Genomic DNA, 25,867 nt, shown 5'->3' on the forward strand with positions numbered 1-25,867 from the left:
ATTACCCAAGCAATTTACCAAAATTTTCGACCAACTTTAATTACAAGTAATTCACCAAAAATAACTAATCATTTTATTTACTAAAAATTACTATTAATTAACAAAAAAAAAAATTATTATCAAAATTTACTGGCTATTTACCAAAAACTTAATGTTTTTTGTTAAAACAAAAATTACACTACAAATTTTTGAAAAATTTTGATTTTTTATGGCAAAAAAATTTTGGACGGATAAAATTAACAAAAAAATTAACAAAAAAATCCAACAAAAAATTTTCTCCTCTTGACTCGCGCGGGATTCGAACACCCGACCTTCGGCGTACCAATCTGCAACCTACACACCCTAACCACCCCATCTGTTTGTTGGGGGTGAGCCGTTTGCGAGATATAAGGGTTTACACAAATTTCTGCTTATCCATAACGTTGAAACACACTTAAACGTTCATATCTCGTAAACGGCTGAACCGATTTCGACCAAATTAAAAATTTCTCTAGTTCAGTATCAAAGCAATATTTTGCCATCATCAGTTTCGACTTAAAGTTCGGAGATTTTGAGTTCAGCGTGACACAAATTTATACATAAATTGATATATAAATAAATAAATATTCTAGGGGGTAAACTCGTAACTTTTTTATAGATTAACCAGCAAACTCATAACGTTTTGGCAAACTCGTAACCTTTTTAGGACGTGACTTTTCGATGAGGTGCCATATGAATCTAGAAGGTGTGGGGAGTCTACTGGCAAAGTTTGAGCAGGGACGTGAGATTGCTGTTTATACACTTTCTCTTTTGACTCAATTTTCAAATGAGTGCATAGCCTAATTATTATGTACTAGGACATGAGGAAAAGGTGTTTATTGCCAAGAATGCCAATAATCATTTTTTAAGTTCTGTTTGGTGATTCTGGTGGTTGAATGTCTCCTCTATCACGTCGCGTGGTCAAAAATCGCCTAAAATGAATTTTTGACTGCTGAATTTTGATTTTGAGTTGATTATACAGGTCCGAATTTTCGTGTTTTTCAGTCTAAATAGTGATTTTATGGGAAAAGTATGCATCCTAGGAAAAAAATGCAATGAAGGAAATTGTAGAGAATAAAATTTTCTTTCTGCTCAGAGCTGGTTATTTTTTTGTGGGATGCTTTGTTGAAAAGCTATTTGCGAAAAACAGAGACGTATGGGACTTTTAAAAAAAACCTTTTCTGAAAAATTGATGTTTCGGCAATGAGATACCTCTCCACAGGTCATCCAAAAATCAAGTTAACGAATATAACGCGGCCTAACATCGAGTACTATCAGGCCTATGGGGTGACGCGTCGAGCGCATGCACAGCAACGAAGTTACAGGTGGGACGTGAGTTTGTATTTTATACAAAACGTTATGAGTTTACCTGTATGCGGCTATATATATATATATATGGACCTAAGTATCCTCGACGTCACCGTACATAAACAGTACCTTTTGGTCACCAGGCTTTTAAATGCCTCCGGAGGTGTATTTACTTCATATTCGTAACCAGCACAGTTGTTATAGTGCTTATACTCTTTTCCCCACTTGATTTACATGATTTAAGCTTATACAAAAAAAATTTACGAGAATGGTATGTACCAATTTGCCTCCGATTATAAACTGATCTCTTCCGTGACCTTGTGTATTTAAAAAGATATTGACTATACCAAATTGTCACCTGCTGCCTTGCCTAATAGATTGCAACTGCGCTGGCTACGAATACGAAAATATAACACAACTGGAAGCATTTAAAAAGCGGTGACCAAAAGGTACTGTTTATACACGGTGACGTCGAGGGTATGTCGGTGTTGATGGAACAAAAATTTTAAAATCTGTATTAGTACAGTCATTTTAAATTTTTTATTCGGACTAAATCCTACAAAAGGTTTTTTTGCGGGATACTGTAGTGGAAGGGGTCCTATTTAACATACTAAAAGTCCCACCCCGTACCCCGCGTGCGTCGCGTGCTAGAGCGTGAAAAGTGTCCCGCCGCGGCGTTTTTTGCGATTTTCTCGCGAGGGTTTGATTTTACGTCAAAAATGGCTTTATTTTTGTGTTCTACGTCAAATTTCCGATCTATTGATATATCAACTGCCCTTCTACCCCCAAGGGGGGTGGGGCCAGAACCATTCAAATGAGAGGGGTTTTCTAAAAAAAACAAAAAAGCTATCGGCGCATATGGGGGATGAAATGGTCCCGGAGAGTGTTCGAGTTGATACCAGCATGGAAGGTGGGTACCATCGAGAAACTTCCGCGTGAAAAATTTCAGATCCACGCCCCCTCCCCTTCTTGGGGAGCCCCCCTTTTCTGAAATTTCAATAACACTTTTCTCAGCCCCATTTCAACCGATTTTGAAAATTTTTCAGTATGTTATGTATATCCTTGGTAAGTATCCCCACAAAAATTTTCAACCCCCTCCCCTCATATTTACCCCTCAAAATGGCGTTTTTTAATATTTTTTATGCCTATTAACAATCAATATTGCGAGGTAAAATTTTGGAAACACGTTTTTTGGATGTATTTTCGGCCCCCAAACATCATATACTGTTTTAGAAATTTTTGCTTTGGTGCGCCGTGGTGAAAAATTGGATGAATGTGTTTTAGGGGGGTAGGGGGTGAAATGGGAATTTTGAAAAAAATAACTATTAACGAGTAAGGTGTCGTTTTCATATGATTCGATACCGCTGAGAACGAATATGACTTCAGATTTTCTGCTACACTCACCTAGCCCCCTCCAGAGCCCCTCAGCCCCCCTCAATTTTCACTATTTTGGAAATAAAGTTATTTTGGTGTCGTTTTCATATGATTCGATGTATCTGAGCACGAATATGGCTTCACATTTTTTGCTGCACTCACCTAGCTCTCTCCACAGCCCTCAGCCCGACCTCAATTTTCACTATCTTTAAAATAGTTACATCAGAGTGAAGTTTTTCAAGGTCACACTCACTAGAAGGATGTTACAATTAAATGAAACCTGTAGAATAAGTGTGTATAATAATGAAATCAAAAAAATTCCAAGTTACATTAATCTCAATATTTAAAATTTTAGGCATCGGCGACGAGTTTTAGTTTTCTGAACACCACCTGCACTCCGTTATACAAGTTAGAACGTGATGTTTATCCCCTCCATTGAGTGTGACCTTGAAAAACGTCATCCAGACATGGAAATGACGAAATAAAAACGCAAATATGCATCATGTTGAGTGCAGCTATGTACCATGGAATAAGAAAATGAATGTGCACCGCGATAGAAACTGTCATATAAAAATTACGATTTTAGGGAGATTAAATTGCGTTTTTTTCAAAAACATGATAAGAACCATTCTTATAGGAAATTATATGAGAACATTTTTTGTATAACAACTTTGTCGAAAAACGCGATATTTCGCGAGATAATCAAAATATGAAAATGACTTTATTTCCAAAATAATGAAAATTGAGGGGGGCTGAGGGGCTCTGGAGGGGGCTAGGTGAGTGTAGCAAAAAATCTGAAGTCATATTCGTTCTCAGCGGTATCGAATCATATGAAAACGACACCCTACTCGTTAATAGTTATTTTTTTCAAAATTCCCATTTCACCCCCTACCCCCCTAAAACACATTCATCCAATTTTTCACCACGACGCACCAAAGCAAAAATTTCTAAAACAGTATATGATGTTTGGGGGCCGAAAATACATCCAAAAAACGTGTTTCCAAAATTTTACCTCGCAATATTGATTGTTAATAGGCATAAAAAATATTAAAAAACGCCATTTTGAGGGGTAAATATGAGGGGAGGGGGTTGAAAATTTTTGTGGGGATACTTACCAAGGATATACATAACATACTGAAAAATTTTCAAAATCGGTTGAAATGGGGCTGAGAAAAGTGTTATTGAAATTTCAGAAAAGGGGGGCTCCCCAAGAAGGGGAGGGGGCGTGGATATGAAATTTTTCACGCGGAAGTTTCTCGATGGTACCCACCTTCCATGCTGGTATCAACTCGAACACTCTCCGGGACCATTTCATCCCCCATATGCGCCGATAGCTTTTTTGTTTTTTTTAGAAAACCCCTCTCATTTGAATGGTTCTGGCCCCACCCCCCTTGGGGGTAGAAGGGCAGTTGATATATCAATAGATCGGAAATTTGACGTAGAACACAAAAATAAAGCCATTTTCGACGTAAAATCAAACCCTCGCGAGAAAATCGCAAAAAACGCCTCGGCGGGACACTTTTCACGCTCTAGCACGCGACGCACGCGGGGTACGGGGTGGGACTTTTAGTATGTTAAATAGGACGCCTTCCACTACAGTATCCCGCAAAAAAACCTTTTGTAGGAATTAGTCCGAATAAATCCTCTCATTTCATCTAAAATGACTGTACTATATATAGTAGGTGTATACATGACCTTTTCGTCACCGGACAAACTTTTGCCCTTTTACGTTTCAGGGGAAAACAATCCGTTTGGACTTGTTATACACAGGGAAACGTCTTCGTCACCGGCAAAACGCCTCCGTCACCGATTTCGGTGACCAAGAGAACGCGTGAGTATATAAAAGGTGACGTAGAGGTACCGTTTGCATATCTATATATATATGGAACTTGCTTACTATCCGAGACCCGGTACATCGTACTGACGATCCGAGGCCCGCGTCTTTGACACTTAGAAAAATTTCAAAGAGTGCCTGGTATATTCGTTCGCGCATGCGCCTTGCTAGCGGCTATCAAGCCTGGTCTAGAGACGTTGGTGCGATCTCCAAGGAGTGATTTATATAGGAATGGCGCGAGTATGAAGTTTCTGTGTGGGGTGAAGTAAGGTAAGCTGTATATACTGTAGGTATGATACCTACTTTGTGAGTCCCAGACAAAAATTTGTCTATAGCATCCCTGAAGTGTGTACATCATGAAAATATAGTTTTTAATAGGAAAACGTTCCGAGACCCGCTAACGGGCCTCGGAACGTCGCGTCGGGTCTCGGATAGTCGATGTCACTTCCAGAAACGGGCCTGTATAAGCTGTAGCAAGCCTGTATTTATATAAATATATATATAAACTTATCTCGTTTTGCGCCATATGTCTTATCGTGATCAGCACACTTCAAAACGTCAAGAAAACCCACCCCCACCCAAATCCTCAACCATCATGACAAATACAATACCTTACTTTTCCGTTTCACGGCAAAGTCGGTAAAACAAATAACTTGAGCAATAAGTTACGAATTTTTGTGTACAACTAACTAGGAAAATTTTTACTTTGAAAATGTGATGGAAAAATTTTATTGAAATGAGATATCAATGTAATGTGTACGACTTCCAAATTCCAAAATAAAAACGTTGACATCTTAACCCTTTCGGCTACGAGACAAACTGACGGATAAAACTTGAAGTGCTTTAAACTGAGTAAGGTCGGTTGCTGCCCAGAACTCAAAATTTGCTGGAAATCTCACATTCAGAAAGTATTCATGTCACAAATGGCAATAAACCTTAAATTGACTATTTTTCGATTCATGACACCGAATACCATTATAAATCAAAATCAAGCCTTCTGAGGCATCTGATATTTCAATATGAAAATATTGATAACAAGCATTTTTGAAAATAGAAAAAAAGATGAGCTAAAATGAAATAAGTTTGCGTAAAAAAAGAAATTTTTGAAGAAAAATAAGGCTTGCGACTTCAGATGGTTAGTCAAACTGCACATGTTTGAAGGTGATTGCTTGTGGGAGGATTAAAATTGATGGAAAAATCTTTGTGTTATAGAGAGCATTTTTCGAAATTTTTAAAACCCATGTCACAATTCAACGCTAATTTTCAATGAAATTCTGAAAAAAATGATATCATTTTCATTTTGTGACACATACATCTCTCTTGAGGTGATTTGCTTGGGTGAGTAAGTCACCTCAGAAGATGACTAGGTGACCTTTTGCAAGCATTTGAATTTTATGATAGATACTGTGTCATAATACAGCCCTCAATCTATTTGGTCATAATGAGATGATAAAAATAAAATATGAATATCATGTTGTGAAATTACTGGAATTGCTTTTTAGAAGTTATCTTACAGATAATGAATTCATTGAACGCAGTCTTTATGACACAGTATCTATCATAAAATTCAAATGCTTGCAAAAGGTCACCTAGTCATCTTCTGAGGTGACTTACTCACCCAAGCAAATCACCTCAAGAGAGATGTATGTGTCACAAAATGAAAATGATATCATTTTTTTCAGAATTTCATTGAAAATTAGCGTTGAATTGTGACATGGGTTTTAAAAATTTCGAAAAATGCTCTCTATAACACAAAGATTTTTCCATCAATTTTAATCCTCCCACAAGCAATCACCTTCAAACATGTGCAGTTTGACTAACCATCTGAAGTCGCAAGCCTTATTTTTCTTCAAAAATTTCTTTTTTTACGCAAACTTATTTCATTTTAGCTCATCTTTTTTTCTATTTTCAAAAATGCTTGTTATCAATATTTTCATATTGAAATATCAGATGCCTCAGAAGGCTTGATTTTGATTTATAATGGTATTCGGTGTCATGAATCGAAAAATAGTCAATTTAAGGTTTATTGCCATTTGTGACATGAATACTTTCTGAATGTGAGATTTCCAGCAAATTTTGAGTTCTGGGCAGCAACCGACCTTACTCAGTTTAAAGCACTTCAAGTTTTATCCGTCAGTTTGTCTCGTAGCCGAAAGGGTTAAACATGCTTTGGTTTCATTATGAAAATTTTCCTTACAGAACTTTTTTCAATAGCTAAAGAAAATAAAATAAAATACTTTTGAGATGTTTGGTCAAAAAAAGCAAGAGCTTCTTAGCAACAAAAATTCTTTAAAAATTGAACAGAACTTTTTATTCGACAGTTTTGAGAGAAACATTTTTTTTTTGTTTTGGTATATTTTTGCCCAAAAGAAAATCACCTTTCTGACGGTTTTGGGGAAAATTAGTCCTTTGAAATTTTTAGATGAATGTGGTCTCTTGACAATTTAACCACAAAAGAGAACTTTCAGACAGTTTCGGTTTGGTAATTTACGCAGAAATTTGTTCTTTTTGGGCAATTAAGGAAGAAAAAAAGGCGGCACTACTGTTAATAAAAATACATAAAATCCCTTTTTGACAATTTTGACAAAAAATAACAAAACCTTTTTGACAATTTTGGTAAAAATTGGGCTTCACTTTCCGCAATTTGGAAACAAAAATCTGGATTTTTTAGAACAGCTAGATTAAAGCAAAAATTAAAAGCTAAGTAAGAATGTACTTCAAAGATATGTTGGAAACAAAGAAGGAATTTCTCAGCAGTTTTTTCAGAAGCGAGATTTCCAGACAATTTTGACAAAAAACAAGAACTTTTTAGGAAATTTTGTGAGAAAAAAACAATGTTTAGATAGTATTTTTGCAAACAAGACCACTTCTTAATCTTTCAACAAATGTCAGTAAAAACTACGACTTTCTCACAACTTTTTGGCATTCTGGCAAAAATCGGACTTTCAGCCAATCCGAAAAAAAAATCATGACGTGTCTTGCATTTTTGGAGAAAAATGTGACTTTTTTGTGCAAATTACGATAACACATCTCAATTAAAAATAACCAAACAATGATTTTTTTGGATGAAGAAACATCTAAACAAAAGGAATTTTTTGAGATGCTACTAAAAAGCAAATCTAGATTCATCGAGTCAGAATCATCTGTTTAGAATCGAAGTCGAAATATACGAAAAATTCACGCTTATTTAAAACACGATTCGATGATAAGTCTTTCGAAATTCGTTCGGGTCAGTTGAAACTGAGATGAACACAAATTATCTTCCTTCCATCAGTTTGAAGCCATCAATTTCAGTTTTATGTAAGTACATTTAACATTCAACAGATCCACGAGTGAGATCCTAATATCCAACATAGGTACTTTTCGAAACTTTCCACATCGATGGCAAAATAATTTGCTTGTGACAAGTGGTTCTTCTCGACTGGACTATCGAAGCGAACATGAATTCATTTTACATTACATGGATATTACTTTTCGTCAGCACCAGTTGCATTAGTCAAGTGAGTTTTTCTGTACATTGACCCGCATTCATAAATTTTCCCTTCAAATAACACGATTTGAAGAGAGAAATTTTTGTTGCCTTAATTATCGAATAAGGGAGGACCTACTCTGAGATGTCAAAATTGAGATGAATTATTGCTCGTTCGAAGAATTGTTCCTGCTTCACAGTGAAGGTTTTACTCAATTTCGTTTTCAGCTGTAGCTTTATTATTAAGTATAAGTAGGAGTTGATGAAATTCGGTGCACAGATTCTTACATTTTTTCGAATCGAATCATCTAATTTTCAATAACTATTCGTGGGAACTTATGACAGAAAATTATAAATACAAATTGAAATCAATTTGCACAATTTTTATGGAATTTTTTGGAAATTCGGTATATACCCTATCCAGAATATAGCTGGAGTCTCCAGAACTAAGTATAAGAAACCGCCCGCAATCGACCCAACACCTTGAAATTGGGGTATAAAATGAATTTAAGCTTTTCAGCGATATGGGGTATAGTTTTACAGAAATTCCTATATTTTCAAAAAATCAGCAAGAGGCCCCAGAACTGCTAAAGACGAATAGAAATCGTTATCAATCGATTCATGGGATAAGGAGGAGAGGAGGGGGGGGGGGAGATCGAAAAAATATTATACATCAAATTTAAATTTTTCACGCCAATTTGGAGAGATTTTGATTTTTTCACGTTTTTTGGGCCAAAGATTTGATTTTTTGAAAATTCGTCACAAATCTAAAAAATATGCGATTTGGTAGCTGAAGTTCTGGCTAGTGATGTAAATCTCCACCATGCATCTTCTATTTAGCTGTGTCGAGTCAAAAATATTTCTACCAGTTGGGACATCTCTCTTGTTAGAAAGCTTAGAAGTTATGATTGGGAAAATATAACTTTATAATATCAAGAGATCCGATTTGTATAAAATATGAGAAGTTTTTTCAGAGCGAACCCTCAAGAACACCTTCAAATAGTGATGTTAAAAATTCGACCCGAAGCGACATATGCTTGCAAACTCATGAAATAAACCATATTATGGCTATTCATCAGTTCCGATTCCACGAGCAACTTGACTCTAATCTGATTAACTCGCCCATCTTACAAGCACCCACAACCGATAGATATAAGTGGCTAATTCAGATACTCCCTAATGGCAACGATAATAACAATGATACGATTTTTGTATCTGTATGTATAAGCGACCACAGTGCAGTTGAAGAGACGATCGCAGAGGCTAATATTTCAATCATAAATAATAAAAAAGAACCATTACATCACGTCTATGTATCGCCAGGAAATTATGTACTCGGATCAGACACAGAGTGTTGGGGTGATGAAGTTTGCAAGAAAGATGATTATTTTAGAAATCGTTTACTCCAAAACGACACATTAACCCTCTCAATCCACATAAAATGGGTATCTGAACCACCACAAAACTTCGAATCGAAGCTCGAAAACCCGAAATCCGCAGACGTTATTTTTATAACGAATGGAAGCAATTATCCAGCCCATAAAAACATTTTGGCCGAACGAAGTCCAATTTTCGATGCCATGTTTCAACGAAAACATTCGAAAAATGGAAAATCGAAAAAAATCCGAATAAACGTTACACACATGGACGAAAAAGTATTACGTGCGATGCTACGGTACATTTATACAGGAAAATGTCAACCGTTAGGGGAACTAACAGACAAATTATTCGAAGCCGCTATCAAATATGGTGTGAACGGATTGAGAGAAGCTTGTGAAAAAACACATACCTCATAAAACTACGAGTATTCTCTGTTAAAGATGCATTGAACCCATCTATTTTATAAAAACAAATAACTTAAGGAATAAGCTCAGAATTTTTGTGTACAACCCACTAGAAATGTTTTTATTTTGAAAATGCAATGGAAAAATTTTATTGAAATGAGATATCGATGCCATAATAATTATGTAGGTACGATTTTCAAATTCCGAAATAACAATAATGCAGACAAATTTTCAAATCTTTGATATGCTTTAGTTTATTTTGAAACTTTTTCTTTATATTATTCTGAAATACAACTGTAGTCTAATTTAATTATATATCATTAAATTTATACAATATACTGAAGTTACATATATAAATGCAATAAAGTTAATGTTTATTATTGGTAGGTACCTATAATTTCATTTTGGGGTAAAATTGTTTCCACTTTTAAACAGAATTTAAAAAAATAAAATGTCATTCAAAATTCTGAGAAAAGAGAATCTGGAATCATAAAAATGATCATAAATGCAAAATCATGAAGTTTCACTGAAGAAATAAAAAAAAAACTTCATATTTGGAAACAAAATTGCACTCATTGATAGGTAATTTTGACAAAAAACAGTACGATTTCCAAATAGCTGAAGAAAAAAAAACTCAAAATTTTTTTGAGATGTTTGGTCAAAAAATCAAGAACTTCATAGCAAAAAAAAAGAAAACAGAACTTTTTTTGACAGTTTCGAACGAAACAAAACTTTTTTGGTATTTTTGCCAAAGAAATCCGACTTTTTAACAATTTTGTTTAGGGTGGCACTTTTGTCAATAAATAAAATCCCTTTTTGGCAATTTTAGCAAAAAAGGGACTTTACTGTATGCAATTTGGAAAAAAAGTTAATATAGTTAGAATAGGCTAGATTACATAAGGGAGAGAAGGAAATTACTCATTTCATACTCAGTGAAGATAAGAATTATTCCCTATAGAAGGGGAATAATTGCTCTTTGCCTAGCTAGCTCAGAAGGCTGTAACCTATCTATTTAACTACACACATTCAATGTTTATAGTCATAAATAAAAATGCTGTTTTACTTATACTATGTATATATTTACACTATTTACACATATTCGTTTACATACATTGTTAATCATATTCTTCAATATGGTATGCAACTGAATGAAACTTACGACACATAAATGACTTAACTCAGAAGCCTGCAGAGAGATGTATAATTTTCGAGTATTATTACTTCATCCATGCCACTTGCAGGTAGAATAGGATGTGCAAAATAGATACCTATTAGACACCTGTGTAATATAACTAGGTATTCATCTAATTAAGGTGATAGCACTAGACACCTTGGTCAGACGTACTATGATGAAAAACTTATAATTAATAAGTTTATGTATTTCACCACTTACAGAACACTACACGCTTTTTTCCATCTTTATTGGTGGCCTCCCCAATACTAAAAGCATTGATGGAACTTGACTAAATGAGATGACACATAATACTTCGCGTAATCCGATAATGCCATGGTACAATCCAAACTACCAAAACAGATACTATTTATTGATCACGGGATCAATCAATATAAAAATAGAATTAAATTACCTCGCTAGAAGAGGGTACAAATAACACTGCTCGACTGTGGCCTCCCCTGAGGGCGCATCCACAGTCCGTTATACATATCAACAGGCAACGAGGAACCAGCTAACGCGTATTTGCCAAAACCAAGTGAGGATTTTCTGCAAGAGATCTCTATTATAAAGGCGTACATAGCAGCTAAATCCCTACCCCTAATGAGTGGTGGTATATGCGCGATTGCTATGTACATTGTACAAGTACAGAGCTTGTAATAATAATAAAATTTACATTTCTTAAACCCTATCTTCGATCATAAATGTCATCACAATGCGAGCTGCGAGATCATTAATTAACTGACCTGTCACAGGGGGTGGATCTCGCCACATATGTTGCTATATAGAGATCTTGTAAATCTGCGCATTCCATCGTCCTTGTCTCGAACCCTTTAATAAGGAGGGTTCGGACAATGACCTGACGTCATGTATGTAAGTACAGAAGAATGCGCGAGATCTCAAACTTGATAATTTTACACGTTACACATATTTTCAATATAAGGGGTTCATAAAATAAGCACTACCTTCGGCAGTGGGGCCAATCTGCACTATGTCAAAATCTGGATTTTTTAGACACCTAAATTCAGGCAAAAATTAATAGGAAGAGACGTTTTGACAATTTTTGAAGAAAAATTAATTTTTTACAAAGTTTTGGCAAAAAATTAAAATTTTTAACAATTTTAGTTAAAAAAAAAAAAAAAAAAAAAAAAAAAAAAACTGAAATCATTTAAGGTAAAGTGGGGTAATTCCGATGGCAAAATTTTAGCAATTTCTCATTTTTAGATTTCCTGTACATTTTGGGGCAAAAATGGTGTAACAACTTTATTCCTACGTCCTTCAGCTACACATTGACTATATTGAAGAGTGATTTGTGAGGTGGCTTCATACATAATTATAATTGAAAAAACATTTTGGAAGGTCAAGTTATCGGAATTACCCCATTTTTTGGGTAATTCCGATAACGAGTTTTATAAGGAAAGTAATTCTCCCGGGGTAATTCCGAGCCAGTAATGTTGAAATCAGGGATGGAAGAGCCTTGAGTTCAGGGCTCCCGCTCTTGGCTCTGGCTCAGCTCCCCGCAAGTTTTAGCTCTGGCTCGCTCTTGGCTCTTGGCTCTTTTTCTTTACATGAGCTCTTTGGCTCCTTGCTCGCTCCACAATTCTTTCCAACTCCGCTCTTTGACTCTCAGCTCCCTCTTCCAATTTCTCTGCTCCGACTCCAGCTCCAACTCTGGCTCTTGGCTCTTTAAATTAGAATTTAAAATTTGTAAAAAACGATGAAAAAAATGAAAATATACTGCATTTATTTTCATTTAATTTCTCAATGAGAAAACAAACGTAAAAATTCTTCATTTTCTTCACAAATGTGAGTTAAAAGTTGAATTTTTGATAAAATTGTGCGAATTTTTAATGAAATGGTGTGCATTTTTGCCATTTTTTTACTTTTTTTTCTACTTTTAGGGATCCAAAGAGCCTGAAAAATGTTGTGGGCTCCCACTCGGCTCTGGCTCTTTCCAGGTTAAAGACTCCTTATGATGATGGCTCTCTTGAGTAAAATAAGGCGCTCTTTTGCAAGAGAGCTCTTGATGTTTTTCTGCACATTCATTTATTTGGCTCTTGGCTCTGGCTCTAGCTCCTCAAAAAATCCAGCTCTTTCAGACTCTGGCTCCAGCTCGCTCCCGGCTCTTCCATCCCTGGTTGAAATATACCATTTATTGCATATTTAGGTTTTTATTTCATGTAAATTGAATCATTAGAACAAAAATTAAAATTTTTTTACAGATAGGTATGTGTTTTTGAGGCATAATTTTTGAAAACTAGACCAACTAGAGAAAAATGCCCGGGTTTGAGGATTTTCTTTGATAATTTCGACCCCCCAAAACTATACTATATCCAAACAGAGAAAAAAACATTGCAGGGCGATTTTACTGAGGCTATTGGAATTACCCCGCGGCATGAAAAATGATCGACATGTTTAATAATTCAGTACCACCAAACAAATAATTATAAAAGCAAAATCAAAAGAGGTACTGACACTTTAACACCTATCCATCAAATTTCAACTTCTAAACAGAATTTTTCAACAAGTTTTGAATGGTAAAAACGAGTTTCAAAAATGCACTGTTTTTTGCGGCAAAGGTTTTGGGCATTCAGATTTTTAATAACACTGCACAGACTTGACAAAATGGAGCAGATGGACCATCTGATCATTAATGGGTGTAGGTTAGCACTAAAACTACCTACTTTCTTCATCATTTGTGCCAAAATGTGTTTTGCAACAAAGCTAGGGCTTTCTATCGGAATTACCCCACTTTACCTTAACAAATTTTGGTAGATAAATAAACTAGGCTCTTATTCAACAGTTTTACCAAAAATTGTGGCTATTTTTAAAAGTAACTACCCGTTCATCTCATAGTTATAAACTTTTGACAAGAAATTATTGTTTTTGACAATTTCGGTAAAAAACATGATTTTTATTTGGCAAAACAAGACTTTTTGCATAGTTAAATTGAAAATCAACACTACCTACGAGTATTTGGATGTTTTGCTGAAAAAAGCAGAAATCATTGAACAAATTTTGGTAAAAACTATGACTTTTTTGACTATTTTGTTAAAAGAATGGGATTTTTGGCAATTGTGACAAAAATTGGACCTTTTGCCAATCTCGAAGAAGAAAACATCACCTTTCTTGTATTTTTGGTGGAAAACGTGACTATTTTTTTGACAAATTTCCACAACTCCACCCCAATAAAAATAACCAAAGAATGATTTTTTTGAAAGAAAAAAATTTTAAGGGAATGAATTTTGTGATGCTACTAAAAAGCAGGTACAGATGTCGAGTCAGAATCATCTGTTTAGAATCGAAGTGAAAATACGAAAAATTGACGCTCAATATCTTTCGAAATTCGTTCGGGTCAGTTGAAACAGAGATAAAACACAAATTATCTTCCTTCCATCCGTTTGAAGTAATACATTTCAGTTTTATGTAGATTTAAAACATTCAACAGATCCACGAATAAGATCCTAATATCCAATACTTACTGTTCAAAACTTTGCACATCGATAGCAAAATAATTAATTAAGTACTTGTGACAAGTGGTTTTTCTCGATTGGACTATTGAAGCAAACATGATTCCATTTTACATTGGATGGATATTACTTTTCCCTACCGGTTGCATTAGTCAAGTGAGTATTTCTGTACTTTTACCTACCCGAATTGTAAAATTTTTCCTACCAATAACACGATTTGAAGTGAGAATTTTCTAATCAGCGATTTTGAAATTGAAATGAATTATTGCTTTATTATCTGATTTCCAATAGCCAGAAGCATATTTTGTACAGTAGAAAATTATAAATACGAATTTGAAATCTATTTCGATGATTTTTATGGAACTCTTTGGAAATCCGGGATATCCAGAATATGGCTGGAGTCTCCAGAACGATGTAAAACCACCCTCAATCAGCTCAGCACGTTGAAAATGGCGTATAAAATAAATCTAAGCTTTCTTCCGTGCAACAAGGGGTATAATTTTATAGAAATTTCAACTTTCAAAAAATCAGCTGGAGGCTCCAGAACTGCTCAAAACGGTTAAAATCGTTATCAATCGACTCATGAGATGAGGAGGTGGAGCGAAAATGCGTTCTACATCAAATTTCAGTTTTCTACGCCAATTTGGAGAGATATTGATTTTTTCGTATTTTTCGTCCAGGTTTGATTTTTTTAAAAATCCGTCAAAAATCGAAAATATGCAATTTAGTATCCGAAATTCTAGCTAGTGATGTAAATCTCCACCATGCATCTTCTATTTAGCCGTTTCTAATCAACATTTCTGCCATTTGGGACACCTCGCACGCTCTCTTGTTAGAAAGCTTTGAAGTTATGATAGGTAGTGAAAATAGAGTTTTTTTTTTATCATCGAGAAACCCGATTTGTATTAAATAGGAGTACATTTTTTCAGAACGAACACACAAAAACCTTTTTAAATAGCAATGTTGACAATTCGAACCGAAGCGACACTTACTTGCCAACATATGGAATAAACCATGTTTGGGCTATTCATCAATTCCGATTCCACGAGAAACTTAAATCTAATCTGATTGACTCGCCCATCTTACAAGCACCCACAACCGATAAATATAAGTGGCAAATTCAGATACATCCTAATGGCAAAGATAATAACAATAATACGATTGCTTTGGGCGTATGTCTGAGCGAATACAGTGCAGTTAAAGAGGCAACTGCAGAGGCTAATATTTCAATCATAAATAATAAGAAAGAAGTATTATTTCACGGATATGCACCGCCAGAAAAATATGCACGCGGAACAGACATCGAGTGTTGGGGTTGGAGAGACTTTCGCGAGAAAGATGATTATTTTAGAAATCATTTACTCCAAAACGACACATTAACCCTCTCAATCCACATAAAGTGGTTATCTGAATCACCAACTGAGGTCATTCAACATAATGTTTCTTCGACCAGTACTGCACCGGAGACCACCACCATCAAATTTAATCTCACTGAGAATTTGGAATCGATGCTCGAAAACCCGAAATTCGCAGACGTCGTTTTTATAACGAATGGAAGCAGTTATCCAGCCCATAAAAATATTTTGTCCGCCCGAAGTCCGATTTTCGCTGCCATGTTTCGAAGAAAAGATTCGAAAAATGAAAAATTGAAAAAAATCCGTATAAACGTTACTTCCATGAACGAAAAAGTACTACGTGCGATGCTACGGTACATTTATACAGGAAAATGTGAACAGCTAGGGGAACTAACGGACAGATTATTTGAAGCTGCTACCAAATATGGTGTGAACGGATTGAGAGAAACTTGCGAACAAGCACATAATAAAACTATGCTTGGTTAAAAATAGATCCATCTTCCTAATTCATAAAAAAAAAAAAAATAAATAACTTGAGCAATAAGTTAAGAATTTTTGTGTACAACCAACTAGGAAAGTTTGTACTTTGAAAATATAATGGAAAAATTTTATTGAAATGAGATGTGAATGTAATGTGTACTACTTTCAAATTCCAAAATAAAAATGTTGACAGATTTTCAAATCTTAAACATGCTTTAGTTTCATTATGAAAATTTTCCTTAATTCTGAAATAACAGCTCTACCTACCTAGCGCATTACCCAATTATCCATATTCCATACTGAAGTGTTATAGATGCTATAGTTAATATCCGAATTAATTCATTATTCGTAGGTACCTGTACTTTCATTTTAGAGTACCTAAAATTGTTTTCATCTTTCAAACAGAATTGAAAAAAATAACATGCAATTTTAAATTCCGAAAAAAGATAATACCTAATTGGAAAATTACAAAGTTTTTGAATATAGAATTTAAAAAAAAACTTTCACACCTATTTAGCAAAACAATTTGCACTTTTTGACAACTTTGCCAAAAAACAGTGCTTTTTCAATAGCTAAAGAAAAAAAAAATCAAAATACTTTTTACTCTTGTGATGTTTGGTCAGAAAAGCAAGAATCTTTTCAGCAAAAAAACAAACAAAACAATTTTCAAAAATTCTGGGAAAGAATTAAGTCTTTGAAAATTTTTACATAAATGTGGTCTTTTGACAACTTAGCCGGGGAAGTAACTTAGACAGCAATTTCTTATTTTTTGGCAATTCAAGAAGAAAAAGTGTTAAATAAAAACTTCTTTTTGGTAATTTTTACAAAAAAAAAAAAAAAAACAGGACCTTTCGTGCAACTTTGAAAATTGGAATTTTTGACAATTTTTTAGGGAAACAGCATTTTACTTTTTAGATGTTTTTACCGGAAAAAGCAGAAATCTTTCAACAAAGAAGGAGGGTCATTATGGGCATTTTCGTGCCCCTCGCTACTTTGAGACTTGAATGGTCTTTTCTTATAGGGGATGGTCCCTAGTATTAATATTAGGTGATATTTTCCCAGAAAAGCCCATAGGGGGGCTGTGGGGTGGCCCCAAAGTCGAAAATTTCAAAAATTTTTAGAACCACTGCTCGAAAATGTAAAAAATTAAAAGTAGCGAATATATGTTGCTTTAAGGGTAAGCAATGCAGCACGTAACGCTTTTTTCATTTTTGACCTTTTTGGGGGTTGTGGTGGGGGTATTTCTATTTTTGAAAATTTTGAAACCCCCTTTTTTGACCCTTCCCGTCGAGCCACCCTAATGCCCTTTTCATGGTTTATTGCTACTAGTAGTAAGTTCAATTGATATCATTTGCAACCCCCTCATCAACTTGGCTCATATCGAAAAATTCAATTTTTGACTTTTTTTTGAGGTCCATATTTTGGGAAACCATGAAAAGCTATCGTGGTGCGGTTTGCGGCAAATATGTTGAATTTTACTGCTTAATCGACTGGCATGCTTGAATTTTTATTTCAAGTCAATTTTTGACCTCATTGTTGCAGATCACTTTTGGGGGTGGCGAACTTTGAGAACCCCTGAAAAAAGTTCTAAAGTGAATTTTTTCAAACTTTGAGCTGAAATGGTCTTAAATACATGTGTTTAACCAAGATAATATACGAATGCGATATTTTAATACAATTTAGCCATTTTGGGTGATTTTATCAAAAAAAGTAGTGTTTTAACAACAGGCATAGCATTTCCGGCAAAAGTTCTGAAACTTCAATAACACTTCTCTCAGCCCCATTCCAACCGATTTTGAAAATTTTTCAGTATGTTATGTATATCCTTATTAGGTATCCTCACAAAAGTTTTCAACCCCTTCCCCTTGTATTTACCCTTCAAAATGGTGTATTTCAACTAATATTATGCTTTTTAACAATAATAAAAATAAAAATTGAGGCGGTCAAGTGTTCTGTAGAGGGCTAGATGAGTGTAGCAAAAAATCTGACGTCATATTCGTGCTCAGCTGTATCGAATCATAAGAGAACTATACCCTACTCATTAATTCTTAGTTATTTTCCCTAAAATTCCCATTTTACCCCCAACCCTCCCTATGACACATTTTTACACCATTTTGAATGGTAAATATGAGGGGAGGGGGTTAAAAAATGTTGTGGGGATACCTAATAAGGATATACATAACATACTGAAAAATTTTCAAAATCGGTTGGAATGGGGCTGAGAAAAGTGTTATTGAAGTTTCAGAAAAGGGGGGCTCTCCAAAAAGGGGAGGGGGTGTGGATCTGAAACTTTCCACGCGGAAGTTTCTCAATGGTACCTACCTCCCATGCTAATATCAACTCGAACGATTTCGGTGACCATTTCATCCATCTTAGGCGCCTATAGCCTTTATGTATTTTTCAGAGAACCCCTTCATTTGAATGGTTGCAGTTTCGCCCCTCTTGAACATACAAGGGAAGTTGATACATCATTACATCGGAAATTTGACATAGATTCTTTTATCTAGCCACATATTTTTCGCTAAAATGCAATGCGGGGGAGAAAATGGCGAAAAACTGATTTCGGGGGAGGTTCCACCTCCTTTGAGAGGGTTCCGGACCCCGTAGGGGCCAGGACTTTTAGTAGGTTGTTGAGGGGACCTCTGGTGAACAATATCTGCGAAATATCGGTTTGATATTAATTTTTCCTGCAAAAATGTCTTTAATGACTGGACTACACCACGAATACACGTTGCTTAACTTTTGCAGGAAAGCTATGCCTGTTGTTAAAACACTACTTTTTTTGATAAAATCGCCCAAAATGACTAAATTGTATTAAAATATCGCATTCGCATATTATCTTGGTTAAACACATGTATTTAAGACCATTTCAGCTCAAAGTTTGAAAAAATTCACTTTAGAACTTTTTTCAGGGGTTCTCAAAGTTCGCCACCCCCAAAAGTGATCTGCAACAATGAGGTCAAAAATTGACTTGAAATAAAAATTCAAGCATGCCAGTCGATTAAGAAGTAAAATTCAACACATTTGCCGCAAACCGGACCACGATAGCTTTTCATGGTTTCCCAAAATATGGACCTCAAAAAAAAGTCAAAAATTGAATTTTTCGATATGAGCCAAGTTGGTGAGGGGGTTGCAAATGATATCAATTGAACTTACTACTAGTAGCAATAAACCATGAAAAGGGCATTAGGGTGGCTCGACGGGAAGGGTCAAAAAAGGGGGTTTCAAAATTTTCAAAAATAGAAATACCCCCACCACAACCCCCAAAAAGGTCAAAAATGAAAAAAGCGTTACGTGCTGCATTGCTTACCCTTAAAGCAACATATATTCGCTACTTTTAATTTTTTACATTTTCGAGCAGTGGTTCTAAAATTTTTTGAAATTTTCGACTTTGGGGCCACCCCACAGCCCCCCTATGGGCTTTTCTGGGAAAATATCACCTAATATTAATACTAGGGACCATCCCCTATAAGAAAAGGCCATTCAAGTCTCGAAGTAGCGAGGGGCACGAAAATGCCCATAATGACCCTCCTTCTTTCAGTAAAAACTAGGACTTCCTGACTATTTTGTTTAAAAAATGGGACTACTTTTTGGCAATTCAGGCAAAAATGGGACTTACAGCCAATCTTAGAGAATAAATCATAACGCTTTTTGCATTTTTGGTGGAAAACGTGACTCAAAGAATGATTTTTCATGGAGGAAGAAAGTTCCAAAAAGGAAGAGATTTTTTGCGATGCTAGTACAAATAAAAACAGATACAGAAATATCGAGGTAGAATCATCGGTTTACAATCCATCGAAATAAAAATACCAAAAATTGACGCTTGATTAAAAATATTCGATGATATATCTTTCGAAATTTGTTCGGATCATTTGAAACTGAGATAAACACAGATTATTTGCCTTACTTCCGCTTGGAAGCAATCAATTTCAGTTTTATGTACGTACATTCAACATTCAACAACTCCACGAACAAGATCGTATTAATATCCAATGCTTTTCGAAACTTTCCACATCGATATAGCAAAATAATTTATGTACCTACTCGTGATCAGTGGTTCTCTCGACTGGACTATTGAAGCAAACATGATTCCATTTTACATTACATGGATATTACTTTTCGCCAGCACCGGTTGCATGAGTCAAGTGAGTATTTCTGTACTTTTACTTGCCCGAATTCGTAAATTTTTTCTTCCAATAACACGATTTGAAGTGAGAATTTTTGGGACTTTATCTATCGAATAAGGGAGGACCTAATCAGAGATGTTGAAATTAAAAAGAATTATTGCTCGCTCAAAGAATTGTTCCTGCTTGACAGTGAAGGTTTTACTCAATTTGGTGTTTAGCTGTAACTTTATTTTGACTTGTAAGTAGGTATATAGGTGTAGTTTTTCGAATCAAATCACCTGATTTTCAATATACCTACTCGTATAGGAACTTACAGAACAGAAAATTATTAGTAAATACAAATTGAAATCTATTCGAATAGCTTTTAAGGAATTCTTTGGATATCCAGAATATGGCTGGAGTCTACAGAACGATGTAAAATCACCCGCAATCGGCCTAGCACGACGAAAACGGCGGTATAAAATAAATCTAAACTTTTCCTGCAACATGGGGTATAATTTTATAGAAATTTCAACTTTCAAAAAATCAGCTGGAGACTCCCGAACTGCTCAAAACACTTAGAAATCGTTGCCAATCGATTCATGAGATGAGGAGGAGAGAGGGGTCGAAAAAAGGTTATACCTATGTACATTGTACATTAAATTCAAGTTTTCTACACCAATTTACAGACGTTTTGATTTTTTCGAAATTTTCTCCTCCATTTATAATTCCAGAAAATTCTTTAAAAATCGAAAATATGCAACGTAGTAGCTGAAATTTTGGCTAGTGATGTAATTCTCCACCATGCATATTTTTATTAGCTGTGTCCAGTCAAAACATTTCTGCAATTTGGGACACCTCTCTTGTTAGAAAGCTTTGAAGTTATGATAGGTATAGTGAAAATAGAGTTTTTTTTTATCATCGAGAAACCCGATTTGTATTGAATGAGAGTAAATTTTTTCAGAGCGAACCCCCGAAAACCCCTTCAAATAGCGATGTTGATAATTTGACCCGAAGCGATACATACTTGCCAACTAATGAAATAAACCATATTTGGACTATTCATCAATTCCGATTCCACGAGAACCTTAAGGCTATTATGATATCCTCGCCCTACTTACACGCGCCCACAACTGATAGATACGAATGGCGAATTGATATATACCCCAACGGCGAAGATAATAACAATGTTACGATTGGTGTGTATGTATGTATAAGCAACCACAGTACAGTTAATGAGGTAACTGCAGAGGCTAACATTTCAATCATAAATAATAAAAAAGAACCATTACATCACCGCCATGTATCGCCAGGAAAATATGTACGGGGAGCAGACCTAGCTTGCTGGGGTTTTGCATAATTCTGCAACAAAGATGATTATTTTAGAAATCGTTTACTCCAAAACGACACATTAACCCTCTTAGTCCACATAAAATGGGTATCTGAACCACCACAAAACTTCGAATCGAAGCTCGAAAACCCGAAATCCGCAGACGTCTTTTTTATAACGAATGGAAGCAATTATCCAGCCCATAAAAATATTTTGGCCGCACGAAGTCCAATTTTTGACGCCATGTTTCAACGAAAACATTCGAAAAATGGAAAATCGAAAAAAATCCGAATAAACGTTACACACATGGACGAAAAAGTATTACGTGCGATGCTACGGTACATTTATACAGGAAAATGTGAACCGTTAGGGGAACTAACAGACAGATTATTTGAAGCCGCTACCAAATATGGTGTGAACGGATTGAGAGAAACTTGTGAAAAAATACGTAATAAAACTATGCTCGGTTGAAAAATGCATTGAACCCATCTAATTCATAAAAAACAAACAACTTATGCAATAAGCCATATGCATTTCTGTGTTCGACCACAGACTAAGAAAGTTCTTATTTTGAAAATGTAATGGAAAAACTTGGACTTTTTCAGCAGTTTTAATAAAAAAACAAATTAAAGTTACTTCTTGGAAATACCGATTTTTTTTTTGTTGGAAATGTTCAATTCAATTCAATTCAATTTATTTGGTACGTTTATGCCTTTTGGCTTTGTACAAGTTATACTTATAATATAGGTAGGTGTATTATAGGTAATAGTATAAATAAACTTAGAATTGGTTACAAAGTTGGGGGGTTTAGAAGTTCCTGCACTGTGTAGAAAGCCTTTACCTCTAACCATCCTTTTAAATATTTTTTAAAGGTTTTTACTGAAGTTATGTTTTTTAGATCTGGGGATAAAGCATTGTAGATTTTTACTGCCATTGTATCGATATTGGATTGTAAAGTTGTTGTTTTAAAATAGTTTACTGCAAGGTTGTTTCTATTTCGTGTGGGGTACTGATGGCTTATTGTGGATGTTTTTATTGTTTTTTTCTTCACCATAACTCCAATTTCAAGAATGTATAATGAAGGAAGGGTTAATATTTTCTCTGACACAAATAGATCTTTACATGATTCGGTACAAGTTAGGCCATAAATTTTACGCAGAATTCTTTTTTGTATTAGGAATATCCTGTTTAACAGAGTTGGGTTACCCCCCCCAAAAAGCTAAATTATAAGTTACAATGGATTGGAATAGTCCAAAATAAGCAATTTTCCTTGTCTGAGTTGAAGTGATATGGCGTAGTTGTGTCATGATATACACTGTTGTAGAGAGTCGACTTGCAAGTTTGTCAGTTTGTACTGTCCACTTTAGGTTATTGGAAACCACAGTGCCGAGGAATGTGGTATTTTCACAAGTTTGGGCAAGACCAAGAGAAGAAATTAAAGATGATGGATGGGTGGTAGATATACAAAATGGCATAATTGTTGTTTTATTAAGGTTTAGTTCCATGCCATTCACTATGAACCAAGTCTGCATTTGTAGGAGGGTTTTTTCAGTTTCCTCAACTGCTAGGGTCCAGTTGAATCCTTTTGTAATTGCTGTGGTGTCATCTGCAAATTGTATAGTTTTATTTTTGGTGCAGTGGGGAAAATCATTTACATACATAAGAAAAAAGTATGGCCCTAGGTTTGAACCTTGTGGTACTCCCATGGTAATGTCTTCTGGGTCGGATATAGCAATCCCTTTTTTAGAAACTAGTTTTACTCTTTGTGTCCTATTGGTTAGATAGGATTTTATAAGTTTTTTTGCGATACCTCTAATGCCATAATGTTCTAATTTAGCCACAAGGATATCATGTTTTATTCTGTCAAAAGCTTTAGAGAGGTCACAAAATATACCAATAGGTTTTTCATTGTTTTGTAGCATATCAGAGATTGTATTGACTAGTTCATAAATGGCATCTGAAGTACTAAGTTTTGATCTGAATCCAAATTGATTTGGGCTTAGAATATTTTTGGAGTTGACATAGGATGAAATTCTCACATAGATGATTTTCTCAAAGATTTTGGCAAAGAGTGGTATTATAGATATTGGTCGGAAATTTGATATGTTATCTTTTTGTCCTTTGTTCTTATATACTGGGGTTGTTATGCTGTGTTTTAAGCAATCTGGGAAGACCCCTTGTACTAAACAATCATTGAATAGCCTAGAGAGGACCTCAGATATAGCATATCTGACATCCTTTATCAGCTTTACATCTATATTGTATACATCTTTTGCTTTGGAGTTGTTCAAGTTTTCTATAGTTTTACACACCTCAATAGGTGTAGTAGGGTGGAGGAATATGGAGCCTTGCACCTTTTCAGGTAGGAATGAGAGAGGGGTATAACCTGTAAATAAAGAGTTCGGTGTTTTTGTGGTTTGTTGGGGAAGGTGGGTGAAGTATCTATTAAAATCATTGGCTAATTCCTCATTAGTTACTCTATTCATTAGATCACCAATCGAAGGTTTATGTTTGGTACCATTGATTATATTCCATATAGTTCTATTTTTATTGGATGAGTTTTGTATTCGCTGTGCATTGTAGTTTTTTTTTTCCATAGTAATGGCAATTGAATATTCCTTCTTTTTTTGTTTATACCTGTCCTTGATGTACATGGAATTGGGAAACGTTTTACAGAAGTCCCATAAGTTGTGAAGTTCTTCTTTTAGTTTTGAGATTTTCATATTTTTGAGAGCAAAATTTGTTCTTCTTCCAGCATTAGAGTTTGGCTTAGATAGAGGGAATGTACTTGTATATAGGTTTAAAAAGATCGTTAAGAAGTCTTGAAAATTTAGATTTGCTTCTTCTCTACACAACAGCATATCCCATTCTTGTGATTGTAATGAATTAATAAACATTAACATGCTGTTTGGGGTAATTTTGCGGTGTAAATGGTTTATAGGGGGGGGGGGGTAGTTTTGATTTGATTGAGTTTCAAGTGTAGAATGACACCATCATGGTCTGATATATGCGATCTACACAGTGCAGGAGTACAGAAGAGATTTGTTGAACAAAAGAAGTTATCTAAACAACTGGTGGAGCGGGTAGCATCATTATTCTTTACAGTAAGGTTATAAGAAGTAGTTAAATCTAGTAATGAACTTAGATTGCTTGTATCCTTTAGAAAATTTACATTAAAATCACCACCAATAATGACTCCATGACCAATGTGTAAGCAAGAAAGGATCAATTCCAATTTTTCTAAAAAAACTGCAAAAGTACCTTGGGGGGGTCGGTATATGGAAACTACATAGAGCCTAAGATCATTAGATTTTATCCCACATACCTCGATATGCCTTTCTATTGAGTGAGAGTTAATAGTTGCAATTTCTACAAATTTAGATGTCATGTATTGGTTAGTGAGAATTAGCGATCCCCCTCCTTTCATCTGTTCCCTGCAATATGACGTAATTATCGAATAGTTGTCAATAAAAGTTTTATCAACCTTGTTTTGATCAAGCCAATGCTCTGTGATGCAAGCAATATCTACTCGATTATCTGATAAGAGCTGGAACAATAGTGGCTGTTTCTTATTTATTGATCTGAAGTTTTGGGTCAGTAAGATTATCTCTTCTGTTCCAGTGCTTTGGGCCACCCCATTTAAAGAAAATTTTGACTACTTATCATTGGCCACTGAGTCATTGGGTTGAACATAGGGTAGGTTGGAGTATGTGGTTGGAATAATGGAATTCCGATTGCAGTAGGATGTGCTGAGGGCCACATAGTACTAGGGAGGGATGAGGAAGTTGATTGATGAGGTACAGGTGGATGGGTGTGGGATGGAGTAGGTTTTCCATTTTCTGGATGAGAAAAACTAGAATGTTGGGTGTAGGGATTGCATGAAGAACCTTGGAAGGAATTATTGGAAGTTGTTGGGATTATAGGTTCTATGGGAATAGTACCTGGGATATCCGATCGTATGGGGAGAGATAGTTTGGTTTTAGGACTTTGTTGAGTAAGGGTTTGTTGAGAGAAGGTAACATTTGAGTTGGAGTGGTTTATAGGAGGGGGGGAGGTAGTGATGCTCATTAAGGATGGTATTTTAGATTTCGTGGATAGGTTATTTTTTTTCTCAGGTGTAGAGGATTTTAACTGAGATAGGTTGGATGAATGGTAGGAAGATCGGCCA

General features: G+C 35.2%; 1 protein-coding gene and 2 long non-coding RNA genes across 3 annotated transcripts in view; 2 read left to right on the top strand and 1 right to left on the bottom strand.

The window, feature by feature from the left end:
- LOC135849375 (uncharacterized) overlaps window positions 1-25,867 on the bottom strand; it is a 498,164-nt gene that overhangs the window by 291,054 nt on the left and 181,243 nt on the right. The gene's annotated exons all lie outside the window — the stretch shown is intronic.
- Window positions 14,397-16,434, top strand: LOC135847763 (speckle-type POZ protein-like). The gene is made up of 2 exons (XM_065367461.1): window positions 14,397-14,584; window positions 15,358-16,434. The coding sequence occupies exons 1-2, from the start codon at window positions 14,528-14,530 to the stop codon at window positions 16,267-16,269; spliced, it is 969 nt and encodes a 322-aa protein (XP_065223533.1). The 5' UTR covers window positions 14,397-14,527; the 3' UTR covers window positions 16,270-16,434.
- LOC135847604 (uncharacterized) lies at window positions 20,216-21,616 on the top strand. The gene is made up of 2 exons (XR_010559203.1): window positions 20,216-20,408; window positions 21,334-21,616. It is a non-coding gene; the product is annotated as an uncharacterized LOC135847604 (long non-coding RNA).

The sequence above is a fragment of the Planococcus citri genome, chromosome 5 (genome assembly GCF_950023065.1).
Source record: "Planococcus citri chromosome 5, ihPlaCitr1.1, whole genome shotgun sequence".
In the NCBI taxonomy this organism is placed as follows: Eukaryota; Metazoa; Arthropoda; class Insecta; order Hemiptera; family Pseudococcidae; genus Planococcus; species Planococcus citri.

Coding starts and splice junctions, on each gene's coding strand:
- LOC135847763 (XM_065367461.1), top strand. CDS start 14,528: ATGATTCCATTTTACATTGGATGGATATTACTTTTCCCTACCGGTTGC. Junction 14,585..15,357: donor CTACCGGTTGCATTAGTCAA/GTGAGTATTTCT, acceptor ACATTTTTTCAG/AACGAACACACAAAAACCTT.